This window comes from Scleropages formosus, chromosome 16, assembly GCF_900964775.1.
Source record: "Scleropages formosus chromosome 16, fSclFor1.1, whole genome shotgun sequence".
NCBI classification, from domain to species: domain Eukaryota; kingdom Metazoa; phylum Chordata; class Actinopteri; order Osteoglossiformes; family Osteoglossidae; genus Scleropages; species Scleropages formosus.
The window spans coordinates 17,347,513-17,370,632 of NC_041821.1; the positions used below are offsets into that span (position 1 = coordinate 17,347,513).

Sequence of the window (23,120 nt, forward strand, 5' to 3'; positions counted from 1 at the left end):
AATGTAACTTGCTTTGGAGAAAAGTATCTGCTAAATGAATAAATGTAGGTTAATAGCCTTGACATTTTAGGTTGCCTTAAAGGGGTCAGAAGAATGACAGTAATCAACTCAATGAATTCCATAGTGTCATGAGATTGAACAAATTGTGAATGGTGATAGAAAAACAAATTAATCGGTCCGTTCATATTCATCATTCATGGTATTCTTGACAACCTATCAGAAGTCATGGTAAGAGCAGAGAATACTGAATTATTATTGGTCATTTTAGAAACATTTATTTTAACAGCATTATGAACAAAGCTGTATAACACACTTGGTCACCATCCTCTTCATTATCTCTATATTGCTCCTTCAAACATTTACCCACAGCCTGTTTTTGCAATTCTTTTATTAATTCTGATCTCCCAAAAAAACATAACTAAAGACCATCAAGATGGGTTACAGGGGGCTTTCATAAAGCGGGCATTTTCATGTAGATTGCAGACTGCTCAAAATGCAGAACAAAGGTGGTAACTCAAGCGTTAGACCCTTGTAGTACCTAAGCATCATAACACTGTTCTTTGTGTTATTAGGCAGGCACTTAAAACATTTAAAGAAAACTAAAAGCTGGTAATCATCTACACTAATATTGAAACTGACAAGCAACATAAATACTTAATTCACTGCCACTGACTGATCTTTAAAAAAAAAAAAAAAAAAAAAACCTTGTCAAACCTCAAATATAAGTTGTTGGGTATCTTACTGTAATTATAATTAATGTTTATATTTAAATGCTATTCATTTCGCAGTCAACAGCTGTGAACAGCTAGGATTTTAATATACACAATATCACTGTAACATTTTCAAACCATCAAAATAGGTACTCCTTCAAAAAAGCCCACGAACAATATGTTCTCATGCCATACGAAAACATAGCCCTATCTGCACAACTGTGGGATTCCTCAGTCAGCGCACCTGCATGTTCCCCTGTCTAAATGTCCTGTTTCTTTATCTGTCCAGTGTGTGTTTCAGTTAGTCCTGTACAGTGTTCAGTGTCTGTCCGTCCTTGTATCTACAGTCATTAAATGCATACATTTAAGAAATGTGAATCAGTCCATATCTGAGAGTGAGTCCCATCAATCTCTGCAAGATGTGGGTATCAGTATAATGGTGTATACCATTCTGATTTTCTAAGAAAGCATTTATTAACGGTCCATATTTGTCTGCCCCCACCCACACAGTGATTTGTCTGCTCTGTCAGTAAGTCTTGGTAAGGTGATGGTATATTCTAGGAGCACGTGAGCATTATTTGAGACATCGTTCAAAGTAAGTTGCTCCAACATATCCACCCCTGAGTGATCTTTGTACATTCTGCTCAAATAGCCGCCTATTTGACTGCAGGACCTCTGCTGCATCTTTGTTCAGGGGATCTTCTGGATTGGGTTCCTAGAAAAGAAGAGCAACTCACTGAATGCATTCACTGTCAACCGGACAGATGTTGAAAGACAGAGTTGAGGACATAAGCAAAGAGGGACACAGAATAAAAAGTATAAACAGTATGGAAAAAATATTCACCAAAAACAGATACTGTAATCCATAAATAATGGAGTTAACTGTCAAGACAGGCTTCCAGTCCTCTCTGTGAAAGAAAAAGTGGAAAAGTTATAGTTGGTATAGGTTCCACTGTACTGACAAGCTCACAGATGGTATTCTATACAGTTTATGTAGTGTCTGTATACAAAAAGATTTTCAAATTGTCACATACACAACCATACTTAGTATGACATAATAAATACAGGATAATGCAGATCGCCAAGGATGTGGAAATTTCCTGCTGTAAGGTTGTTCAAAAAAAAAAAAAAAAGTAGTCTGGGAGGATGACTTTCATTATTACATGAACACTCCGCTGCACATTTATCAGGAAATTGTTTTACCAGTTGAAGTAAAATCATCAGTGTGTGGAAAGTGAAAATGGTGGGAAGTTGTAAAAAAATGTATTTATGTGTGAAGTGTCAAAACAAAAAGGTTAATGGTAAAGGCTCAAGATGAGTGACAAATCTGGCGATCAGTCTTCAGCTATAGGGGTGACCTCATAACCAATATAAACACACTCCTCTCCCTTCCTCCACTTTTCTCTTTCCACATGTTGATAACGCTACCTTGACTGGTAATGAAATGCTGACGTTAAAATCCAAGCGTGGTGATCACCTAATAATCAAAGAAAAGTTGTAACATGGCCAAGTGTGCCATCCAGGGTCATGTTTTGCCTTGCAGTAAAGTAGTCATAAAAAGGCAAACCTATTCTTAGAAATATTATTACATAAAGTCAAAATCATAAGGCTGGTCTGCACATAGCTAAAGAAGTCAGCTGTGTCCCACCCATTCTCTAAGAGCCAATGGTTTAACGTCAATAACCAAAGTAGGAAAGAGCTTTCTGTTGCTATGGTAGCAGTGGATATCATGCACGATACTCTGCTTGTTTTACCTGGCAAGTAACAATTATTCATGTAGATTAAAATATTTGACTGCTGTTTGTTGTTTCAAAAATGTATTATTCTGTTGATGGACTGTATTTTCAATCAATATCAATTATCGTCTAATGCAGGGTCACTGAGGTCTGGAGTCTCCAGGATGTGCCCTAGACAAAGTCTGATATTTAAATAAATAAAATAATTTCACAAGATTTCACACTCTGCAAAGGGCATAGATATTATGCTGTTACAGGCATCGTGTGGCATTACTAATAAATGGAAACAAGTTATGAAACCCCACATGATGTAAGGAAAGAAAAAAAACCCGCTACAAGACTACTATTTTCAAATCAAATAAGAACAGAACATGTAAGAACCTGTACCAGCAACAGTATGTCACATTCAGGTAATTTGCATTTAGTACAAAAAATGTTTTTTCTACCTCAAGATGTTCAAGCAGACGTTGCCCTCTAGGTCAATGTTTGGGTGATACACCATGGTCTCACATTTGACTTTTGGAGGATCATGGGGGTATCCCTGTCCCACCTTAAAAATAAGGAAGAGTCCTACATTATTTGCAAAAAAGGGCTGAGTTTAAGCTTGTATGCAGAAACAATGACAAAAAAATAAAATGTATACCCACAGCAACATCATCTGGTTTGAAAACAAAACATTTGCTTGTATTGCAGTACTAATGTCAAGGGGCAGAAGAAATTTTTTGGAAAGATGTGATGTCATACAAGATCTATTAGCTTAGCAGCAGACTTGCACTTGCAAAATGTAAAGTAGTTGAAAATGCCCCACTCCTATTCAACATCATCTGTGCATCATAAACATCTTACAAAAGCCATGTAAACAAAGTGACAATATGCCAACTCCATGCTTTCATCCAGCTGCTTTAATCCAGTCTCTCATCACTATTCTGTCCAGGTGCTCTTTACTACCAACTAACAAATGTTCGCAGAAAAGCAAGAAATTTTTTTTAAACTAAATAAAAAAAATAAAAATTTTGAAAAAAAAAAAATAAAATCAAAAATATGCATGTTTGAAAATTGATAACGCAAATCTGGAACACAAAGGCCCAATGCACTATGGTTCAATTTTAGGACCAAAGAAAGTACTCAAGTACTTGAGAACATATTGGGGGAAAGTCAGCTGCTCATCATTTAAGTGTAAAATTAAAAGTGTCTTGTGTAGTGAGAGAAAGAAGGCTGTAATGACAGATCACTTATACTGTAACACTGTACACTATAGCCAAAGTTCCCATTTTGGCCCATTTCTGCTGCATCTCTGTTTCTGACTTTGACATCTCATTTAAATTGTTCAGATTACAGGCATGTTCCTTACACAGCCCACAAACAAGATGTTAAAATGAGTCTTGTGCTGCAGTTCTTGTGTAATTTAAAGTTCTCATTAAACTTGCTTTGCCACTTTATAAAGATTTAAATACTGTTATTAAAGTAAGTTCTACAGCACTTTGAATGGTAGTTTATAGTTACTGTCAACTTTGATTGTAACACTCATTATGCTTCAAAACCTGCTTATACTTAAACATTCCTTACTTAGCTGACCATGAATATAATGTTACCTTTGTACACTAAATGGCAGAAATTAGGTGACATACTTTGTTAGAACTTTTTTGGCTTCTCAAATATCTGTTGAAGCTGCCCGGAACAAAGGAGTCAGCTAAATAAACAAATAACTGTTTAGCTAGTTATAAAAGGGAACTTTATTGTATCATTCAGAAAAAGTACCTTGCTTAAGCTACTACAGTAAGAGTGGGATTCAAACTAGGCAGCCTCACACTTCAATGCAGTAGAACTAAGCACTATTGTATACGCTATTTATGAACAGTTCTCCCATTTTTACATTTTTTGACACATCTTTAATTTCTTGGGTCCATGATGAAACCAAAATAAAGGCAAACACTACAAAATAGGATATCCACATCAGAACACAGTCTTTGATGTAAACAAACTGAAAGAGCAGCTGTTTACTTTGTCAGCTTTTACACACAGCTGTTTGTACATTCATCTGCTGGGACTTCTGTTTCATCAAGCTTTATTATCATCACTCTCACTCCGTATCTTTAACCATCTAAGTCAGGGACGCAGTGATCCGGAGCCCGTCCCACAGTGTAGACCCTGGACAAGATGCCAGTCCACTGCAGGGCAGCCACACAAAAACACACATTCACACTACGGACAATTCAGGGTAATCAATTAACTTGAAACATGTCTCTGGACTGTGGGAGGAACCCGAAGCATGGAGAGGAAGTCAACACAAATGCATGTAGGATGCATCTTCCTTACCTCACTAGAAGAGCTTGGTATTCAAAGGATTATCATTGAAATAGTCTGAATCTTACTCATCAGATAGATGTTCCCAGGTTGTTATGCATGACTAAAACTGAAATCCTACATGTTTCTGCTGGTCCTTCTGCATGTCAAGAACTTGTCATCAGACTGGAGAACTTGTTTATCTCATCCATGTAACCAGTCATACTCAAGCCTGTTATTAACAACTGACACAAATTAATGCTTCTCTCACAAACCGCAGCCATGACCTGATCTTGCAAACACCTTCTCTACAAAAAAAAAAAAAAAAAAAAAAAAAAGGTTAATGTGCCAGTACCATACACCACAACCTACCCATTATTTGGTTGAAGCCACGGTAATATCTTGTCTGGACAACAGGAACTCCCTCTTGTCTGATCTTCCAGACTCTACCACTGATAAACAGTTACAGTGCAAGTTGTTTTACACTTGCCAAAACATTTCACTCTTTGTCTCTCTGTTGGCTTCCTGTGGCTGCCTGTATAAAGTTTAAGACTCTACTTATCACCTACAAGACAATGAAAAGATCAGCACTGATAACCACATGACCCAATCAATCAACGCTGCACTCCTCTTGTTGCCTGCTGGCCCACATCATGAGTGGTCCACAATCGAGAGCCATATAGTTCTCACCCATTTCTCAGTACTATAGGCTGATATTTGAGTAATGCATGCTGGCAAAAAAAAAAAAATCAGTGCTTTAATAATCTTGTGTTTGCATTAATAATCATCTGTTATGGAATGCAGTTATGAATACTCTGCTGTGCATTGCTTTGAAGCATCTGGAAAGTGTATAAATGTAAATACTTTTGAGATTTTAATTCTGCCAGCTTTTTGCATAACTTCACAATTTAGATACCTACTAGAACACTCATGGCTCCTGAAAAAATTTTAAGCGCTTTTCTAAAACAAACTTTAAAGTGCCTCTTACATCCATGTTTCTAAAATTGTGATACCAGATTTGCAGGCCTAAGAGTAACAGACCATTCTTTTGAATGATCTCAAATTAAAAGCTTTGAAGTTACAGCTTTCAAAAACTGGATTACCAAACAAAAATACTTTAATTGGCTAGTAACTGTAAGAAACTAATGTAGATACTTTACGCTCACAACAGCCACAGATAATGCAAATTGTCCAAACTGTATGCAGACTACATGTATACGATTCATAGGATGATATTAAAATTCTTTCAAAAATATTTCAAACTGATGAAGAAGTCAATATAGCAGATTTCAGTAGTCCTTTGGGCAACTCTGCTCCTCATAAGTCATGGGTTCCTAACTTGGAGTCCATGGACCCCCTTTTGGGGTGGCTGGTCTGTGGATGTGATCCAAGCAGCCTGTGAAAAGCAGGCTTGTTTGAAAAATAACACTATGCTATTAATATCAATGAAAATATTGTGAAGATAATCAATGTTCAGTAAAATAAATTGCGTGCAATTTCTCACTCACTCACTTTCCTTAACTGCTTGTCCTGTTCATAGTCGCAGCAGTCTGGAGCCTATCCCGGAATCACTGGGTGCAACGCAAGGAGGGTACACCCTGGACGAAACACCAGTGCACCGCAGGGTAGCCACACATGCACACATTCGCACACTACGGGAAAATTAGAGTGCCCAGTCCACCTGAAACACGTATTTGGACTATGGGAGGAAATCAGAGCACCTGAAGGAAACCCGCAAAGACACAAGGACAATGGACAAACCCTGCACAGACTTAGCCGGATTCAAACCTTTGCACATACAGCTCAAGTGCTGTGAGGAAATGGTACTACGCACTGCACCACCATACTACCTGTGTGCAATATTTTCTCAAAAATTATTTATGGACATTTTTCTATTAGGGGTCTGCAGTGTTTATCAGTTTCTTAAAGAGGTCTATATCCTAGAAAAGGTTAAGAACCTCTGTTATAAGTAGATACAACCATGTGGGGAATTTTACTTCTCCAAGATAAACATTTCTTGGTCTGGATGTTTGAAATTTGTATTGGCTTCATAAAGCTCACTTTGCATCTCTGCAACAGCTCCATAAAGCTGCTCCTTTGCCTGAATAAAAGTTGCAACATTTCTGCCAAATACTAAATTTTCAGTCATAATTACTCACCTTAAAGCTGAAGACAAACCGCCCACCCTTGTAAAATCCCTGCAAAGAGAAAAAAAATTACAAATCATACATGTTTCTCTTCTCAACAGTGCTAATAATGCAGCGCAAGTATAATCGGTTTACTGTGTCATAGGATCCATTTGAAATTTACTTTAAAATCATGTTTCTTTCATTTTTGTTAAGTATACACAAGATTAAATGGAAAAAATGCCAACTTCAGAATAATAAAATAGACACCTCATGCACCTGGTACAGACTTGCAGCCTTAAAATGTTTTTCTTCATGTTAAATATGCACAATATACCTAATTTGTGTTTCTAAACCCACTGCGAAGAACATGGCTTCTTGACCATAAATATATTTGTTATGGATGAATCTGACGAAATGAAGATCTTACCTCATCAGGAGAGATGATAAGTTTGAAGTTCAGTAAATCATCCTGATCGGGAAAGACGATCTCACAAGTCTTTGGCAAGTTAAGCTCATTTATATCTGAGAGAGAAGGGGGGGGGGGGGGGGGACACCGTATAAGTGTATCAGAAACAACTAAATGGAAATATTATTCAAAATAATAATAAAAAAAAAAACCTCAAACTGAGCATGAATGAAACGTTCAAACGTGACGCAGTAGGCCGACAGCACGTCAAAATATGAAGAAATACTGAAGATCTACTTTCTTTGTTTATTAAAAAAATACTGTATTCTCAAAATTTGAGACCCAAACTTAATGAGTCTGAGCCTCTCTCTCCTTCCTGTAATGGACATAGAGACAGATGTTGTAAGTAGTGTTATCTAGCAGTGTAAATTACCTTGGTGAATAAGGTATGTGGGCTGATAACACTACATAGAGTTCATTGGTATGCTTTGGAGAAAAGTGTCTGATAAATTAAAAAAAAAAATGTAAAATGTAGATGTTTAGGGTGCAGGATCACACTGAAGGATGGGCCTCACCAACAAAACACCTCGTTTCCACCTCTGTACACTCACACACACCTCCTACCAACCAAACTGCACTGGATAACACACCCTTCTAAGGAATTATTACACATGATTTGTAATTGTAAAGTGGTTATTATTTCATTCCACTGACACCCATATAATATTTAAAACTGCTCTTCGATCGATGTACCCCTAGTTTTCTTTACACGACTGTTCCTATTGTCCACTACCAGGCTGTGAAACTAAATACAACTTCTACAACAAAATTCACTTTACTTCTCCGTCCAATATTTCATTTTACATATTCACTGAGTCGTTTGTTTTATTTAAATAAAAGAATGGCAGGGCTCTCATAGCATGTCTCGGCTAGCTAAACACCTCAGTCACTGTTTTCGAAAAAGAGTACAGCCTTCAAATATATTCGAGTTTGGCGTGTTTTATTAATCTCCAGGCAGTTTTTGTTGTAAGAACCGACCATTATATACACGTTAAAGGCTTTTCCCTCGTTTTAGGAGAGCTAACCAGCAAACACGAAATACGAGGGCGTCAGATCATGTAGCTAAGCTAAGATGTACGCGAAAACTACTATCCGTCTCTTGGCTACCTCCAATTTCCACAATATATTTGACAATTTCGTAAAACACTATAGGCCTTTCAGGAGCAGATCCCAGCATTATTAAAGCACTGTTTACATTGCAAAATGTATCCAAGGCTCGTTTCAGCGGGGTGTAAAAGGCGGAGTGCCACAAGCGCACTGCCATCGAACCCGGGATACCGTCACAGGCAACGCCGTGGCTTACGGCCTCCATGGATGCTACCCACCTTTTCCAGTTATTTTGAAACAAAAACACCAGGAGTAATGTCTAAGACAGAGGCCGAACTACAACACCGTTTTCGACAAACAACATTCCCGTAATATTAAGAGCTGTGACATGTTTAAGGGGGGGAAAAAAAGGATAATTATCTTAACTACCTTTCTGTATTCGAAGTTGGGCCGCGCTCGCTTTTTTACCCCCAGCTCCTGATCTGTTTCCTCCGGCTGATTCCTCATCTTTCTTTTGCTGCTTTAGCGAAAAGAGCTTAATCATCTTTAAATATTGTCTTCAAGTTCTGTTTTTTCGCTCAAATGCTTCGACCTGACCCTAATCATATACGTGATGTGAAGACTCTTACTATACTGTGACACGGCGGCCAGAATGGATGGCGATGGAGCTCTAGCTGCTTCTTCTGCCAAAGCCCAGAGCTTCAGAAAAGGGGGAACTCGGAACACACTTGTGCGAACATTTCTTCTAATATTACTGGTTTTTTTTTTTTCTTTTTTTTACATTTAATTTAGTTTCATACTACACTACTGTACCAGATTCTGTTCAGAATCGCATCTTATGATATCTTCCCACTATGATATTTTGCTTTAAGAATATGAATATCAGTAGGAAGATATATTTTGGCCACATAATTTAGCTCAACATGCACTCATGTGACAGCTGGTTTAACACTAACGTGGCACTAAGAGCAAAGGAACACAGACAGCAGAATTTTGTGTAGTAAACAAATATGATTTAAGTATTCCTGTTATTATAAAATAATCACGGGAATTGAAAAATGTATATTAAACTAAAGCTAAGCTGTTGACATTTTGGCATTACTGGGAACATGTTTGAATTTATTTTTAATAACATTTCTTCACAAGAATCCAGTCATAAATATTTTTTAGTGTCCTTTATGAGTCCAATCCTTGTAGGTTGTATTTTCATCAGGTGATTATGTAATATATCCAGATTGACAGTAGTAATAATAATAATAATGCCCATATTATGTGTGTATGTCACTAGTTGTTACAAGCCAAAAAATTTCGATCGATCTCACGATACTGCTAGAAGGTATGACATGATTAGATTATGTACTTAAAATAAATCACCAGAACATCAGAATTGATTTTCACCACCATGACCATTTCCTCATCACATCGTGAAATGACTTAATAAATTAGCATAAGTCATGTATTAGCTGGAAAAAGGTAAGCAATCAATTATTTCATAAATGCTAAGAGCGACCCATTGTCTTACTTGCTATTTATGGAGTAATTTTAGTAGACTGGGATTTACTAAATGACTTCTATTGAAGAAGTGTCTTAGTTTCGAAAAACTAACACCGTCACTGTCAGTGCAAGCCGTGTCCACCCGCACACACACACACATCGCTAGCTGTTAGCACTAACATCAGGATGCATTATGAATGAATTAGCGTATACAATGAGTCACAAAAAGCTTAGTTGTAAGTAGAAGATGCTACAATTAGTCAAGGCTTTAATTATTCGTGAAAATGTTCTAATAACTCAAAGCACCACCGCATTGAAACTATTGTCAAATGGCTAGCCGGTTTTCTTTGGTTCTTCTGGAAGAGTGACATCACCGTTACGTCACCGAACGAGGGCTTTATGGGATACGTTGGTCCGCCATGTGTCGCCTATACAGATTTATTATTCACACCCAAACTAGGGATGTTTATGTTTATTCTGAAACCAAACTCAGGAACATGAACATAGCAGAGGGAAATATGAATGTAATTATATTAATCGGTAAATTTAATAGCCATAAAAATGACTTAAATAAATTAAACCCCACACTATATATATTTTAGTAGGATAGGATCAGTCTCAAATAATATATAAAAAAATCAGAAGACCATGTCTACTGGCAAATAAAGACTGCAAATGGTGCTGTCAGTTGTTTTGTATTTGATTTTTTGATTTTCAATTATTCTTTCTGTAAAAAAAGGTATAGCCTCATTCCAAAGGTGGTTACATTGCCCTGTGTGGCCTTTTTTAAGCAGTGTTAACTTAATCTTCTTTATTCTCAGTTTTATGCCTTCTATTAATTTTACATTTTTTTAATTTAAAAAATTCCAATTAAATTTACAAAAAAAAACTATTTGACTTAAGTAACGTGTCTGTTCTTTTATGTATATTGTCAGGAATTTTTTAAATTTGCTTTCAGGGAAATAGCATTTTCCGTCATTCAGTGATCCTCTGTTAGCCCTACAGTGTGTCCAGCTGGTGGCCATAGTGCAGCACAGGGCAGCACTCTGCTTGTGAGTTTAATAACATTATCTTCCATAATCCACTTTACAGTCTGTTACAGGCAGGGCATAAACAGTGCCTGACGGTAAGGAAGGAAAGGGCAGTACGAAGAAGCACAAATTACACATTAAATATTACTGTGACTCCTTGGGTCTTCTCTTTGTCCATGTATTTACATAGTGTGTGTTATTTTCTTTTACTTGGGTATACATTTTTTCTTTAGTTTCTCCTTAATTCCCAGGAATGGAGAACCCTGAAACCCGTCAACAAAAGTTGGAAAATCAGGTAAGGCACTAGAATTCTATAATAATCCAGCAAAAAGTTAAGGTTCCAACAATGAATCACATTTGATCTTTATGCCATGTACTGCAGCATGTGTGTATAAAGTATATGTATGTGTGTAAGAAGGCAGAGGAGGTCAGAGTATGATGCACACAAAGGTTTTTATAGTAAAAATATTACTGAAAGGTTATGAGAAACCAGAAGCGATCACTGGCAAAGGTCCTTCATAGACTGGAGTATGTGATCGAGTGCTCTCAAAAAAATATTTTTCCAAAAAAACCTCTTTAGTGATGTTTCTTTTTGATACCTAAAAATATGGAACTGAGACCTGAGGAGGCATGTCTCTTTTTCATTTCTTTGGAAATTTGTCCCATAACACATAACTGATGGTGTCTTCCAATATGTCTTCCAATGTGGCTTCATTACTCAAAGTGTATGGCCACTGAAAATTAAAAATCTTTTATATTGATAGTACAAAGATTTTGTACCAATCAAAGCAAGCCTGCCTTTGGTTTCTTCAGAGAAAGACTGGTTATATTTCAGACAAAAAATGCAATTAAAACCATGAGGTACATGATGAATTATGGTTTGTTTTAACAAATAATTCCAGGGTTATAATTTTTTTTAGTCAAAAATGTACTTGTTTCCTATTTTCATCGTTTGCATGGACAGGTTCTACTGAAGTTGTTTTTGCATTGATGAGTTTTACTTCTTGCCAAAATTTCTAATATATTTTTGTCACATCTATAGGTTTGACTATCAAATCTTATAAAAGGGAGCTATTTCTCTGAACAGTCTTCACGTCTTTGGTGTCAGTAGGATGGTCTTGATAATCGTACTTTATTGTTTGATTTGGCATCATGTTGAGCATCTGTGCTCGTAATAGATCAAGTATGAGCATTGTGTTATTGATAATATCTCTGGGCCATTCTTTAGAATTCTTTAGTTATCTATAGCGACATTGCTTTAATAGTGTGCCATAAGAATCACTGCTTATTGCAGTGGCCAGATCAGTCTCCAGATTTTAACTCAATCAAGTACATGTCAAATGAGATGGAATAAGCTATTCAAAGTGGTGACCAGCTACTTAGCAACACCCATGCAATGCAACGGGAAAGGCTAATGCTGTGCTCAGACATTTTAATTTAACACATAAGCATGCATGTCTTTGCTATATTTTAATTTCTCTTTCAGAGATCTCTTTTGATTAAGAAGCAGCAAAGAAGGAGAACAGACACCCAAATGGTGACTGCCAACTATGATGTTCGACCCAAAAACCGGAGGCAGAAGGCTGCTGCAGAGGATATGACTCCCTTGGTCAGCGAGTCACAGAGCAATACGTCACTGAAAGGTTAATACTTAGTAGTAAATGGAAACATTCATACCTGTTGGCCATTTTGTAAAGTGTATAATTTAAAGGGTAAAGGGTAGTTAAATAGCAGTGAAATTTGGTTGTGTTTTGATTTTGGCTGACATTTGATTTTTTTCTTTCTTGTTCTGTGAGCTTTGTTTTTTCTTTTTGGTAGCTGTCTTCTTTTGTGTTCTATGGCATTTGAGGCAAAATGCCATTTTTGTTTCATTCATTCATTCATTCATTCATATGAAAAGTTTGGGTGTTTGGGTTAATTGTAATATACTATAGGGAGAATTTTTTTTGTACTTCAGGTGCCTCCCTATTCCTACTCACTCACTTGAGCAGACACATACCTAAATTTAAAGTCATATCCCATTTAATTCTAAATTTATGAAAAAGTAATCAAATGAATATGGATGCTATTCCTGCTTAAACCATTCTGAATCATCTATTTATAAGTTCTTAACAGAACATGTACTCCTTTGGCTTACTTTGGTGATCATTTGTTTTCTTTCTATATTCTACTCTGTGTTACTTTATGTAACAGCCCCTGAGCCTGAAGCCCTTTATGACATCCCTTTGGAAGAGATCAGCATAGGTGAATTAAACACGACAACCAACAGAACTGCGGAGGAGACAGTCAGCACAACGCCTGCCAGCACAAGGATTGTCTTACAGGCAAATTGTATACCTGAAGGCAGACATACGGGAGATGAAGCAAAGAATCTTAAGGGGAAAAAGACAAAGAAAAAAGAACAAGAACAACGTGAGTTTTTTACAGTTTCTTATGTAAGATACTACTGATCTTTTTATATGTGCATGTATATGTGCATGGTCAGGTATGCAAGTAAAAACTGCCAAACATATATGGAAATATGAATAACCCTAACCATGTGAAACATGAAGAATTGGGTACATTTATACAGTAATAGTTGTTAATGAGATGAAACTGACATTTATAAAACATTATAGTAACCGTTATCATTATTACCTTTCACACCAAGATACATTCAAGGAGACTATCATGCCTTTGGGGCAAGGATTTTGTTACAGTCTGGAAGTCAATATTCAAGGGAAGAACTTTCTAATGATTTTTTGTCCTTTGAAATCAGACTAATTGAGGTTGTGTTCCAGATCTCTGGAGTACAGCCTTCTGATATTCATTGTCTGCATAAATACAGGGGATGTCTTGAGCAAGCACATCTTACAGAAATCTACTGGACAACCTTCACACGCTGCAACTTTTCCCAGATAGTATTAATTAGCCTCCAAAATCTTCTCAGGTGTAAATGGGCTTTAAAAAAAAGGTGCCATACTCTTCAAAAACAGTGGCAATAGATCACTAGTCAGGCCTTGATCCCAAGAAGTTTCAACAGACACCTAAATCTCAAGTGTTATGAATTGCTAGGAGGTGATGTGTAAATAAGGAAAAAAGTGTCTGCAAAGCCTTAAGAGACCTATCATTGTGTACTGCTTTCAGCTGATAGGCAAGAAAATGGCCAAGTTAGCTGTCAAGTTCATCATAGCTTGGTTTTTAAGAAAGAGTAGCCTTTCACTACGATGTTTAATGTGATTCAAATTGTCTTGCCTTTGCATTGGGCAACCCGTTCCAGTTAGCCTGAGCCTGTCTGTTCATGTTGTTGCTTCAAGCGTTTCAATTCTACCTCTGAATTGTTATACTTTTCAGAACAGTTTTTGTTGAAAATAAGATGACTGCGTAAAGCAGCGTTAGCAACAGCTAAAACTGGTGGATTTTCATTTACTTGCCAGTACAGAACTCATCTTTCTTTAACAGAAAGCATTCAATGGAGGGATTGTAGTGTTTCAATTTTACGCTCTTGTAACATGCATTAGTTTGTGTTCTTTTTTGTCTCGGTAGTAGAAAGCGAAGCGAGAGAAAAAGAGAAGAAAACCAAAAAAACCAAAGAGAAGAGAACCCCCTCTGAGAAGAAGGAAAATAAGACATCTCAGCACCAATGTGAGTGAGAAAGGGCTGGATAAGTCATACTTTGAGGTTTGTTTGGCAGCTAGTGAAAACATTAGGAAGTATTGTGTGCATGGAAGAATAGATTCAGCCAATATCAACAGACTGGAGAAGCTAATGTCTCAGAGTCAATTTAAAAAGTACAAACAGTGGGGGGAAAATCCTAGAAGAGGTGTTCATACCAGCTGACAGGGTGTCCATTCACAGTTTTATGTTTTAAACTTTTCTTAAATTCAGCAAATAAGTAGCTGTGCAGTATCACACAATGCGCATTAAAACATACAAAAATGTCTTCTTTATGTTTTCCTTCCTAAGATATGGTAAACATTGTTTACATTTGGCAGACGCTTTTCTCCAAAGCGACCTCCAATGAATTCTATGTAGTGTTCAGCTCACACACCTTATTCACCAAGGTGACTTACACTGCTAGATACAGTGCTTACAATGGGTCACTCATCCATACATCAGTGGAACACACACACTCTCTCTCTCTGTCACTCACACACTATGGGTGAATCTGAACAGCATGTCTTTGGACTGTGGGAGGAAACCAGAGCACCCAGAGGAAACCCACGCAGATACAGGAAGAACACACAGACTCCACATAGACTGAGAGGGGATCAAATCCACATCCTCTCACACCACCCAGGCACTGTGAGACAGCAGTGCTACTTGCTGTGCCACCATCATGCAGGAATTTAACTCTGAGATTCATTGAAACATGCAATTTGATCCAGGGTACTCAAAATTTTGCAAAAAATTGTAGATGTGACTGCTGTAGCCACTGTACTGCCACATACAATAATTCTCTTCTTTAGCTGTTCACATTGATTCTGTGATGGAATATGAAAAACCAGAAGATGGAAATCCCAAGTGGAGCACTGACAATGATAGCAGCAACATTTCTTGTGAATCCAACATGCAGTCTCATGGGAAAAAAAATCTGGACTGTCCATGTAAGTACTGCATTACAAATACAAATCGCTTTACAAAACTGTACTGTATAAATATTTTTAAAGAATTATATTGGCAGCGGGTAGTGTAGTGAACACAGACTTATAAAAAGTCTGGAGAGATCTTGTTATACTCTTGAACAAAATATACAAAGTTTACAAAATAATTTGTAAAAGTGGAAACTGAGTGTATTTGCCATATCTTTTCTTATATTTGGTATTGTGTAATTTAATTTCTTTTTCTGCTTCAAATCATTATTTTATTTAAAACTCTTGCTTGCTAACTGTTTAAATCCTACCTTGATACAGTAAATCAGGATCAAATGAGTGACAGTGAAAATGAAAAGAACACAGAGGAAGAGGAAGAGGAGGATGAAGAGGAGGAGGTGGAGGATGAAGAGGAGCAAAAGGATATGAAAACTTGGAAAGTGACCAAAAAGAAAAAAGGGAAAACTCAATGTCTCCACACTTTCAATACTAATGACCGGCATTCTTCTTCAGATAGCAACTCTACTGGAAGGGTAAACACAGAGATTAATAAGTACAAGAGTTGTTATAACTGGTTGGAATACAGATGTTCACCACTCTACTGCTTCCTATAGTGAAATAATATATAGCAGAGCTATTTTTTCCACTAAGAAACAGTGGAAACACCTGGGGTGATTCAATACATCACGTTATCAGTGCTGTGTTTTCTTCAAAAGCACCATTTATTACCATAGAAGACTACACACTGTCTGAAACTGCTTGTCCCAACCAGGATTGCAGCAAGCCAGAACCTAACCCAGCAACACAGGGCTCACACCCCAGACGGGACGCTAGTCCACAGCAAGGCACCAAAAACAGGACTTGAACCCCAGACCCGCCACATACCAGGACCTGGCCAAGCCTGCTGCACCGCTGCCCCTTCTTTCCATAGAAGAGTATTTAAACATTAATAGTTATTTTAGTTTTTTTTTTAAATTGTTAATTTTCAGATAAAATGCATACCACCGTGAATGTTGCAATGTATTTGCAGTGTAAAAGTGTCTTTCGGTGAGTTATGGTTAAAAATAAGGCGCAGTACATCTGCAATGAGGGGGCATGCTGGCGCAGCGGGTTTGACTGGGTCCTGCCCTAGAGTGGATCTGGGGTTCGAGTCCCGCTTGGGGTGCCCTGCGACAGACTGGCATCCTGTCCTGGGTTGTCCCCCCTCCCCCTCCAGCTTTGCATCCTGTGTTACTGGGTTAGGCTCCGGTTCACCGCAACCTTGCTTGGGACAAGCAGCTTCAAACAATGTGTGTGTGTGTGTGTCTGTGTACATCTGCAGTTAATGGATGCTGCATAGCAGGGACCATGTATACAATTCTGTAGTTTTCAGTTATAATTCTTCTGTTTGCTTTATCTAACATTAACTATCTGTTTCTGTCTTTTTCAGAATTCTCCCCTCTCTCTTGAAGACTTGGAGCAGTTTTCCTTGCGCCCTGCTCCAAGAAACACAACAATTCAGTGCCGAATTACCCGGGACAGAAGGGGTATGGAGAAAGGCATATACCCCATGTACTACCTCCATCTCGAGAAGTCAGATGGAAAGAGGGTGTGTGAGCAAGAAATATTTATTAAAACACAATCCAAGTTGGAAGAGCAATACAAAGCAATTCTGGATCAGGTCCAGAGTTGGAAAAGGGGTAGATGGAGTCGGCCTGGAGCTGCAACTCAGCAGTAGCAGGCATTCCAGAGCCAGGAAACTAGGGGGGATCATAGGTATAAATTGAAATTCCAAGAAACAGAGGCAATAGTACTAGAGGACAGCTGGTAGTGTAGTGATTAGCGCTACTGCCTTTGGATCCAAAGGCTGCAGGTTCAGCTCCTCTGGCTGTAGCACCCTTGAGCAAGGTACTAATCCTAAATTGCTGCAGTAAAATTACCTAGCTGTGTAAATGGGTAAAAGTTTTCAGCTTGTAATAATTGTCACCTTAACATTGTAAGTTGCTTTGGAGAAAAGCATCAACTAAATGAATAAATGTTTTTCAACTGATTAAAGCTGAAATTTAAATCCTTTCATTTTAAAATTACACCTTTTGGGATTTGGTATTACAACTAATATCAGTGGTACAAATTCAAAAAATATTTGCCATTCTGATATAGAGATATATGTCTTGCCCATCCCTAACCGGTAAATAATCTTTCGTTTTATACAGTGGTACTTTTTACACTATATAAAGATAAGACATACTTTGCTGTGTTGTGTGCATTGTTTTGATCCATCTAAATTTAATCCATTGACATTTTCCTGACCCTCCCTATTTTCTTTCTTTCTTTCTTTTTTAGGTTTTTCTCATGGCAGGCAGGAAGAGGAAAAAGAGCAAAACTTCAAATTATTTAATCTCTGTTGATCCCACTGACCTGTCCAGAGATACAGAAAGCTACATAGGAAAATTACGGTTACTCTCTATCATTTGTTTTAATTTACATGTATTCTAGCTGTTGTTGGCATATTAGCATTCTTTTGATCTGTAAAAAAAAAAACATGCTTTTCTGTAAACTGTTTTAATCCTTATTGCTGTTTATATGACATGCTTTGTCCTGAAAGATCCAATGTGCTGGGGACTAAATTCACAGTGTATGATGCTGGAGAAAATCCAGAAAAAAAGCCTTTCATCAAAGAAATAGAGACCCTTCGCCAGGAGATTGCAGCAATATGCTATGTGAGTTGAAATTTACAGTACATTAAATGTTTTTGACATTCATGGTATGGTGGCACAGCAGGTAGGGTTGCTGCCTCACAGCTCCTGGGCTGTTCAGGTGTTGGTTTCAATCCAGCTCAGACTGAGTGGAGTTTGCACGTTCTACCCATGTCTGTGTGAGTTTTCTCTGGATGCTCCAATTTCCTCCCTCATTCCAAAGTTAAACAGTTCAGGTCAACTGGTGACTCTAAATTGTCCTTAGTGTGTAAATGGTGTGTAATCCAGGGTTTACCCCCCCCCAAGCTTTGCACCCGTTGATTCCAGTATAGGCTCTGGATCTCCACAATCCTGATCAGGATAAGCACTAATTGAAAATGGATGGATTGATGGATAGTATTCAGTTCTATACTTCATCTGCCACACTGAGCTATTGGTCAATGTTGCAGTTTCCCCTGCTGTCACTTACATTTATGCATCTGGTGGGTACTTTTCTAAAAAAGTCACATACAACTCAGAGTAAACAAAAGTGCATCCCACAATAGACAGAGGGCTTCTATATACATACATGATTCCTGAAGCAGTTTCTTTGTGTGATACTGCTGTACAAGCAGGCAGCCTGAGATGGAGGTACGTAGTGAAAGATTGGAATAGCGGTGTATTGTCTGCACAGTTGTGATAGAAGTTGTGAGAAGGAATGACCTAGGTAAGGCAAGTGCTATAAATCAAGAGTAAAAGGCCAAGTGTTGAGCCCTGTGGAACCCCTGTTGAGAAAGCTTGAGAGGCAGAGAAGGAACCATGCTAAACCACCTGGTAAGATCGACCTGATAGTTAACATTCACACCATTTCAATCGTAATCCTTTGACAAAAAACCATTCTAGTAAGATGCAAAGGTTGTGGTGATTGACTGTGTAAGATGCAGCAGAGAAGTCATGAAGAATGAGAACAGAAGAGAGTGAGTCAGGTCTAAGAGACTGGAAAACTACTGGCATTGTGAGGAAGGCAGTCTCAGTGGAATGGTTGATCTTGAATCTTAAATCCAGAAAAAGATAATTAAGAAGATCATTCTGAGCAAGAGAGTGAGGGGTGTGGTGGCGCGGTGGGTTTGGTCCCTGCCTGGTCTGGGGTTTGAGTCCTGCTTGGGGTGCCGTGCAACGGACTGGTGTCCCATCCTGGGCGTGTCCCCTCCCCCTCCAGCCTTGTGTCCTATGTTGCCGGGTTAGGCTCTGGTTCAGCATAGGACAAGCAGTTTCAGACAATGTATGTGATTCTGAGCAAAAGGAGTGGGTAATTGACTGTAAAGAGGGTGATCTAGGATTTTAGAAAGAAAAGCGAGGAGGGAGACTTGTTTGTAATTCAGGGCTTATTTTGGTTCCACAGGGTTTTTCTACAGTGGGTCACATGTTTTAAAGGTAGACTGGAAGTAACCAGAGGAGACAGAAAGATATGGATGAAATAAAGGGAAATAGTTGCTGGGAGATGGTCTGAAAAAAGAAGAGGGAGTGAGGTCAAGATGGCAAGTAGTGGTTTGGTGTGATTGCAGGAGACTGGAGATGCTGGTTTCACAGAGGGGCTGGAATGCAAGAAACCTTGTTGAATGTCATGTGGAAGGAGGAGGAGGGTGTTGAGAAGTTTCTGGTGATGGCAAAGATTTTGTCTCTCAAGAATGAGCTAGACTGACATGTCTTTGTATCATGAGGCTGCTGCAAATGAATTGAAACTCTGGAACTTGTAAAGTGAAAACAGTTTGTTTTTTCAGAAATGCTTGTTAGTTTAAAATTTTCAGCTTTGTGCCAAGAATCTTTCTTCCCCTTTCTTTTGCTTTTAGGAGAAAAATGTACTGGGGTTTAAAGGCCCAAGGAAGATGACTGTGATCATTCCTGGGATGAGGGCAAATGATGAGAGAGTTGTGATTCGCCCTAAAAATGTATGTATTTTAACACCACATAAACCAAGTGATTCTGTATTGAAACTATGACTAATTATAAACTTTGTTGTACAGTCATATATAACCACCTCCACTTTTTAAAATATTGATGCAGATATATCAGATATGTTTATTAGTAGTATTTGTATCTGTAGGTGACTTGCACAGCAACCGATGGTTGATATGTACTATATATGGTTGATACTTTAAAATACTTCCACAATTGTGTGGGGAGATCTAAAACATGCAGTGCTTGAAAGAAGACCAAACATTATTTCTGAGCCAAAGGAGTTCTACTTGAGAGGTAATGGGTGGGGAAAAAATCTGTACTGTATAAAAATAAAGACTTACAAGCTCTGAAGCCTTTCAAAAAAGGCATGGGATGTTTCCACACTGCAAAGCAGTGTAACACTGAATTCCTATGGCCTAATGTCTCAAAAGTCAAAATTAAAATTTGAGTGAGCAAGAAGAGCTGCTCTCATCAGTTATATCATTTCCACTTGTAATGTTCTTATGTTCTTTTCCTTCCTGTCTTCCGTTTCACGCCTTATATAAGGAATTGGAGTCTCTGCTCTGTCGCTATGAAAATGGCAATACAGACAACCTGGTCACCCTGATAAATAAGTCTCCGAGCTGGAATGAGCAGACACAGTCCTATGTACTTAACTTCCATGGTCGAGTCACTCAGGCTTCTGTCAAAAACTTTCAGATCATTCATCCTGACAATGGTAAGAGCAATAATGACACAAAGAACGACTATGCATCTTTTTGAGAGATATAGTGATGTAGCATATAATGACAATGTTCCACTTTAGTCCCCATTCTTCCAGAATCCAGCGGTTCAGTCCCAAGTCTCATACTAAAACGCCACTTAATTCTACATATTGTTTTCACTGTTACTCCGTGGTTTGCTGGCACTGCCATGCTAAAATAATTACCTCCAAGATATAAATAATTGACTTTCCAGATTTGTATCACCTCCAAAATCCAACGCTTAATAGGTTTATCCCTGCAACTCACCTAATACTGTCAGTACCACAAGGAGGTTTAACTTAGTACTCACTGCTTTTTGCTACTTCTAACTGAACTCATTTTGGACATATTTCATAGTGAAGTTGAGCGCACGTCTCTGTTTACCTTATTCAGTTTTGTTGTTTTCATTGTCATTCTTTGCAGAGGACTACATTGTAATGCAGTTTGGTCGGGTGGCAGAAGATGTCTTCTCCATGGACTACAGTTTTCCATTGTGTGCACTGCAGGCCTTTGCCATTACACTGTCTTCCTTTGATGGGAAACTGGCATGTGAATAATTACAACTTGGATGGCAGTTGTGTGTGGTTGACTTTCTGTTCTGTGGATATTTCATAGATTGTTCTCTTCCCTTAGCTCCCTAAAAGTTTCAAGGTGATTCATTTTTCTTTCTCATTTTGGTTTGTTATTTGATTTCGAAAGTTTTAGTTTGTGTGTTCTGTAATTATGAGGAGAAAAAAATGTTTCCGCAAATCCACAAACCCCAGTTCCCTGCCTGGTTCCTTCCTGAATGCAACGCTTTTCGATGGAAAACGAAAATGAGACACTTGAACGAACCACATATTTGTTGTAGACATGTCTGATGTATATCATAAAAATACATTTCTTTGTCAAAAATGTAGGAGCAGTTGACTTATGTCCGACAACTTAGTTGAAAACAGAATTCAGGTTGTAACTGATCAAGAATATAGACAGAGCATAAATCAAACTTTTTGTTACAAATCTTTTAATTTAATGAGCCCCATTCCAAAATCTTGAGTTCTATCACATTCCATTTTTGGAGTGTTTTACGATTGGGTTTGGGAGATACCATTTTTCAGTTTTCCGATATATTGTTCTAATGTTTACCTTTTTACGTTGTTGGGTTACTGGAACATGTTATTTTTGTTTTCAGTCATTTCTATTGAGTTTTACTTTCAATCTAGCTCAAAGATAATAAAACTGTCGAAATGAAAGCACTCACTATTTTTTTTTTTTAAACTGCAGCTATATCCAGGATTTTTAATGGAACCTGGCCCAGAAAAATAAATTGCTAAGAGAGTTTTTTAATAAGATATTATTGTGTAGACAAGGATGTTGAAAGCTGACAAATATTGAACATGCTCGTATCGACAGCATTGAATGAGAGGTTCTGGAGATGTTACTTTTTATCTGCAGTACTTTAAAAGAGATTTAATCTTAAAGTAAAGTTAATTAAAAACTAATTACAGCAATACAGTGCAGTGTAGTGGCATCCAAAAGCGCATCCTGTGCTTCTGCGACCCTGCATTAGACAAGTTGTTTTTTGATAATAGATGATAATGGATATGTCTGAGATTTTTCCACAACATAACCTGTTAGTAACTAGCTGGATATGTGTGTTCTTCAGCTTTTGTGATTGCTATCTAGCGGTAAAGGTGATTCTGGAGTTAGGAGCATATCGAGGTGCAAAGAGACTTCCAGCTGCAACTGTGTTTCTACATTTAGGACACATGACACTAAACTCTAGTTGTTGTACTGTATACTAATATCTAACTTAATAAAAGTAATAAAAATGAATTTTGTGGCTCGTTTTTTTCCTCAACACTTCTGTTAAATATGTTAAATACATGGTGCACTTTGAGATACATCAGGTGGCATAGTGGTTAGAGCTGCCCCCCTAAACTGTAAGGTTTCAAAAGGGGTTTGCATCCCCACCAAGGTTCCAGCTGTATAAATGTGTGACTCCCTGTAAGTACATCAACATTGTTTGGCTAAAAAAAAAAAAATATAAGGAGAAAGGTACAACAGGTGTACCTTTCCCATTTTAGCAAATGAATACAAAATATGAAGAAACAACTATTAAATCTACAAGAACAAATACGATCATGTGGTTGGAGAGTGGTGTGGAAATGGGCGAGACTTATTGCGCTTACTCAGCTCTAACATTTCACCTTAAACTTGTAGCTTGCGTTAAAGTAAGTCCTTAAAGTAGGTGCAGCTTAGATGCTTTCATGCAAAGTGACAAAGTATTTGATCTATTTAAATACTGGGTATGTTTG

At 37.8% G+C, this 23,120-nt stretch overlaps 2 protein-coding genes across 2 annotated transcripts; one reads left to right on the top strand and one right to left on the bottom strand.

The window, feature by feature from the left end:
- Nucleotides 1-166: 166 nt before the first annotated feature.
- On the bottom strand, nucleotides 167-9,293 carry ube2m (ubiquitin conjugating enzyme E2 M). Its single transcript, XM_018750738.2, has 6 exons — nucleotides 8,801-9,293; nucleotides 7,286-7,380; nucleotides 6,889-6,927; nucleotides 2,893-2,996; nucleotides 1,555-1,618; nucleotides 167-1,425 (listed from the first exon to the last, which is right to left on the bottom strand). Exons 1-6 carry the CDS (start codon nucleotides 8,913-8,915, stop codon nucleotides 1,285-1,287), a joined length of 558 nt encoding a protein of 185 aa, XP_018606254.1. The 5' UTR covers nucleotides 8,916-9,293; the 3' UTR covers nucleotides 167-1,284.
- A 1,856-nt stretch (nucleotides 9,294-11,149) lies between these two features.
- Nucleotides 11,150-21,380, top strand: LOC108933599 (tubby protein homolog). The gene is made up of 12 exons (XM_029259300.1): nucleotides 11,150-11,191; nucleotides 12,383-12,539; nucleotides 13,090-13,308; nucleotides 14,422-14,520; nucleotides 14,842-14,846; nucleotides 15,845-16,000; nucleotides 16,897-17,055; nucleotides 17,790-17,902; nucleotides 18,052-18,166; nucleotides 19,972-20,070; nucleotides 20,627-20,798; nucleotides 21,247-21,380. Exons 1-12 carry the CDS (start codon nucleotides 11,150-11,152, stop codon nucleotides 21,378-21,380), a joined length of 1,470 nt encoding a protein of 489 aa, XP_029115133.1.
- Nucleotides 21,381-23,120: the final 1,740 nt, after the last annotated feature.